This window comes from Camelina sativa, chromosome 14 (assembly GCF_000633955.1).
Source record: "Camelina sativa cultivar DH55 chromosome 14, Cs, whole genome shotgun sequence".
NCBI lineage: Eukaryota > Viridiplantae > Streptophyta > Magnoliopsida > Brassicales > Brassicaceae > Camelina > Camelina sativa.
In genome coordinates, this window is record NC_025698.1 from 3,252,641 (window position 1) to 3,257,718 (window position 5,078).

The 5,078-nt window shown below is 35.4% G+C and overlaps 2 protein-coding genes and 1 pseudogene across 2 annotated transcripts in view; 1 reads left to right on the forward strand and 2 right to left on the reverse strand.

The window, feature by feature from the left end:
• Positions 46 to 327, forward strand: LOC109128634 (non-specific lipid-transfer protein 2P-like). Its single transcript, XM_019235423.1, has one exon. The coding sequence runs from the start codon at positions 46 to 48 to the stop codon at positions 325 to 327; it is 282 nt and encodes a 93-aa protein (XP_019090968.1).
• Positions 655 to 2,327, reverse strand: LOC104739357 (annotated as a pseudogene).
• Positions 4,795 to 5,078, reverse strand: part of LOC104739360 (40S ribosomal protein S15a-1) — a 3,068-nt gene continuing 2,784 nt past the window's right edge. The window contains exon 5 of the mRNA XM_010459679.2: positions 4,795 to 5,031. Within this exon, the coding sequence (XP_010457981.1) occupies positions 4,975 to 5,031 (57 nt within the window). The 3' untranslated portion in view covers positions 4,795 to 4,974. The remainder of the gene's footprint in view (positions 5,032 to 5,078) is intronic.

The window sequence follows — 5,078 nt, forward strand, 5'->3', positions numbered from 1 at the left end:
AAAAAAAAATAGGTAGAAATTAAAGGAGGTTTTAAGAAACAAGACATGATGATGAAGTTCATAACACTAGTTTTCATCGCGTTTGTTATCTCAACTCTGGCTCCAACAAAAGCAGAGGAGAAAGCGGCATGCGCTGTGACTGATCTTATACCATGTCTATCAGCACTACAAGGCTGGAGCTCACCATCAACCGAATGTTGCATGATATTAAAAGATAAGCAATCGTGTTTTTGTGATTATTTAAAAGATCCCCGGATTGGTGGTCCATATTTGTCAGCTGCTAAAAATATTTTAGTGGCTTGTAATGTACCTATTCCTACTTGTTGACATTTTAAAATATTTATAAAATAATTCTGAATGTTATAGTTATAAAAATCATATGCAACAATGTTTCATCATATTTTAGTGTATTATGCTTTGTTTTTTTTAAGAGAAAACTTATTTTAACTAACGACTTAGTTAATGACGAATTTATTTTGAATCAAGGTTTCTTAGAAGACTCATCATATATAAAATGCTTTTTATTTTGTTTTATCAATGAGAACAAGAACCGGTCCAGGAAAACAAAAAAACCCAAATCATATTAAAAAAAAAAAAAAAAGATCAAAGATAAAAAAAAAAAAAGAAAAGCTGGTTCTTGTTCTCCTTTACTTTCTTCTTCTTCTTCACTTGGAAGGAGGGAAGAAAATGGCGTCAGCAGTTCTCCTTGAACGGAAAGAGTTCTCCACCTCCGGAGTCACCTTAAACGCCGCCTGCAGAACCTCTGGTGACAAAGCCTTCCACACCGATGTCCTTCCAGCCAAATGTGTGAAAATTGGACTACAAAAACACAAAGAGATAGTTACAAACTTTTTAGTTTCATAATTCATTCAATCTAAAAACTCAAATGGGAACTGTAGAGAAAAAAAAAGTTCTTACTCAGGAGTAGTGACAATGGAGAACCAAGACATGCCATCAGAATCAGCAATCTTTGAAACCACAAAGAACCTTGGCACAATGAAGAGAGAACCAGCTTTGATATGAGTCTCAAGAACTCTTTTCCCATCAGCACCAGCCACCTGGACTCTTCCACTTCCACCCACAATGTAAGTCACCTGAAGAGCCGAGTCACAAGAGAAACCAGGAGAGCACATGGAATGTGCATCGATCCGAACAAGATCAGCTCCAAAACCAACCTCTCCAACCAAAGGAAGGTTCTTGGTGTTCAAGACAACGACCCTGCCTCCATCCTTGATGTCAACATCAAGAGGAGCCTCCAAACAGTTCAAGACAAACCCATCACGGTGCTCCTTCTTGGGCTGTGGCATCTTAAAGCTCGCATCAAGCTTCACAATGCCATTACCGGTTTGAGAACCAACGAGTTTCTTCACGGTGTTCTCATCAAGGTCCCAGGCTCTGCCTACAAACTCAGTGGAGAAACCGGTGAAGATACCGTTTGAGCCAGTGAGATAAAACTCAGTGAACTGTCCTGCTTTGTGACCCTTGTGGGTTTCACCGAGAAAGAGGATAACAAGCTCCGTATCCTGGTTGTTGAACCACCATGTGACCACACCAAAGGGAAGAGCAATCGAATCACCTTGCTTGATTTCGATCACCTTCTCCTCCTGCTCAGGGAGGACAATTCCGGCAGTTCCAGATCCTGAAATCAATATAAAAAAAAAGGTAAAGTAAGAAGCTTTTAATTCCTTACACGCGAGGTTATTATTAGATCAAACGATGAAAACGTGATTAAGCATAACAAAAACAGCAAAAGACTACTCCTTTTCTGGCACACAGTAGTCGTGATCTATTTTGACTATCATACTCTTCACTATTCACAGTCTTAATGCAAGAATAAAATCAGCTAACAGATCGTAGAATCAGGATCACAATAAACCCAATCAGAGTGATGAATATGCATGAATGACCATAAAGTTGACAACTTTTTGAAGAAACAAGGATCAAAACCCTCAAAAATCAAAGCAGAGTTACGAAATCGATCAAACCCATAATACAAAAAACATGGATCGGAATAAAGTCGACACCTTTTTAGAAGAAGATCAGAAAGAGAAAAAAAAAAAACGAACCTTGAAGAACATAAGCGACCTTAGAGGAATCAGAGTAACGAGGGACAGCGAAGCCATGCTTCTCAAGAGCAAGCTTAGCAGCACCAATGTTACCCTGTTAAAGCATCGGCAACTCTTCTGGGCACCAAGCAAAGTACGATCCACCATCTCCTCCGTACACCTTCTTCGGCAGCTTAGGTGAAAGATCCAACTCCATTTTTTTCAGTAAAAGAAGAAGATTTTTTTTGGTAAAGGAGGAGTAGTCAATTTTGATAATGTGATGATGTGAATAAAGAGATGCGACACGTTTATTTATAAGGAGAGGCTTAAGAGTGCATCCGTTACTAAAACAGAGACTGACTCGGCGAAAACAAAGAGATTTTTTTTTTACTTGTGGATAATTATCTTAATTAACGTTTTAATCCAAGTTTTATCCATTACTTTATTCCCACGATCTTATTAATTAATTACGTTTCTATATAATTATTGATTTTGACTCTACCAAATAAAGATGCCTTTAGGAGAAGATAATTCTTTTGTTAATCCATCACGTTCTTCGTTTTTTAATAATTTCTTTAATACAATAAAGATATTATACCAAAAGTGCTAGTAACTGTATATAGGATAAAATTCGAATCCTTTAAATATTTTTGTTATAGAAATATATTTTTTTCAATATTTCAAATTATTTGTTTCCAGTTTAGTAATCTTTAGATTATGTTTTCCTCTTTTTTCGTTACCAAGATAGGATTGAAAAGGCTGTATTGAAAAATCTTATCTGATCTATTTTTTTTGACGTCATATCTCATTGTATGCTAATCACTGATTTTTCTTATTTATCTTGTTAATTTTTTTTAATGGATGGGGATCTGCTGACAGGATTGTATATTATCTATAAGTTTTAAAACGTAATTTTCTTATTGTCAAAAAATAAAATAAAGGATTTTATCCAGTCTGTTTTAAATTTTATTTAATTCTCAAACAAGCAACGTGACGAAAAAAAATTTCTTTCTTTTTTAAGATTTACCAATTCACTTAATTAATAATGTATTTTTTTTTCAACGGCAAACGAATTTATGTGTACTTAATTATTATTATGTATTAAACTCTTACATATTCCTAACGCTTACGTTAATTTCGTCCCCACAAGAGGATATTTAGGCCCATCATTGTCATTTCTTACTTAAAGGGCTTTAGCAGAAACCAATTCACATGCCCATGTGAAAAAAGAAAAGAATTAAAAAAAATTAAAAATAATTGTGGCTGCTGGGATTCGAGCCCAGGTCACGTTATTCTTACTACTAAACTACAGCCACTTCGTTGACTTTCAGTATCACTAACATATATTTAACTACGAAATTACTCTATTTAATCTCACGGTTATGTGTAATATGTGCGAAGTCCCATCTCCTTAGACCTTAGACAACTGACCTATATCATGTATTTAGTAACACTTTTATACACTGAGTGTTGGTGGAATGTTAATTTATTTTCTTGTAAACTCATCAAACACGAAATTTGCTTTAAAAAATTGAAGACCTTAAATTGAATAATGTACAAAATCATATCAAGTCTAACGTCAGTAACGTATCCTTTCCACCAGCTTGAGACAATGACTTGGTTAGAGAATAATATATATGCACGCACGTTTCATAAACGGAGAATACATCTGAAACCGATAAAAAGATTGTACAAGATCACAACCAAAGTGATGTCAGATTAGCCGACCGCCACATGCTTTGAAATGTTCATATAAAATACGTGGAGAGCCTACCAACATAACCCAATTGCCAAGTGAAAATAATAAAACTGAGCCACTTTTGGTCACCTCGTCAAATATACAGATCGAACAGTTGGAAGCACTCCAATGAGAAACAACTAGGCGAAGAAAAGAGAACCTCACTTTCTTTCTACTTTCGTGTGGCGAGCAACCCCATGTTACTCGTCTCAATAATTAATACCATTTTAAATATTTTAACAAAAAAAGTGGAAAAAGAAGAAAATCAAAAGTAGTAATAATGGGTCTCAGGTCAGCTAAGTTAATGGTTCAGAGCATATGCTTTCGAAGATCCTCTCTCAAATGACCACTTTTTTTGGTCTATAAACCCAAAATGAAACGTCTCCTCTCCATTTGGCTTCTCTTTTGATGAGGTCGTAAAGGCCAGTATCAACAATGAATGCTCCTCATCAAACTTTCCTCTCTCTCTCTCTCTCTCTTTTTTATCTCTTACATATCTAATTACATGAAGGTATTTCCGAGCTCACGGTGCTGGAGATGAGATGAGACGGCGGCTGAGATTTGGCTGGAGAGGGAAGAGTGATCCGTAGACCATTTTCTAATAAGGTGTGATCGATTTTATGGAAGAAAACTAGAATTAGAAATTGGGCAACTATGTTCCTTTGGCAGTTTGTTCTTGTTTCTTGAAGAGTTTTTATTTTTTTTTGGGTTTCCACGTTTCTTGATGTTAATTGATAACACCAATGATTTGTCACTTTTTGTGTCTTATTCTTTACTTTAACCGCAAAAAATGTATTAAGCCATTGCTGGGGTGTGTATGATGCGATGTAGTTCTTAATTAAAGGTAAAGAATGATTCGGTTATCACATTAGTAGAGAACACATAATATTACGATCAAGATTATTTTGTATATTTAGAAACTAAAGTTACAGAGATGAGCTCGTAAATCTAAACGAAGCGTAAGAGATAGGATAATTAGTAGAGCGTTTTGCAGTAATTCAAGATGACGAATGCATCCGAAGTTCAAAATGAATCTTAAAAGAGCTTCAAACCAAAAAGAGTAATTTTAAGAACTATCCATCAAAGTTAACACAAAATTCGAAAGAACAACAAAGGTAGTTTCAGAGAAAATGGAGGACAAAAGTTAAAAATATAGCTCAATTGAAAATCTCTTTCCCCATAAATAAAACTTCAATAGAAGAAGCCGAGAACCTTGCCTCCGACATTCTTCCTTCTGGCTTCTTCATGGTCCATAATACCAGCAGAGGTAGTCAGGACGATGTAGCCAAACTGCA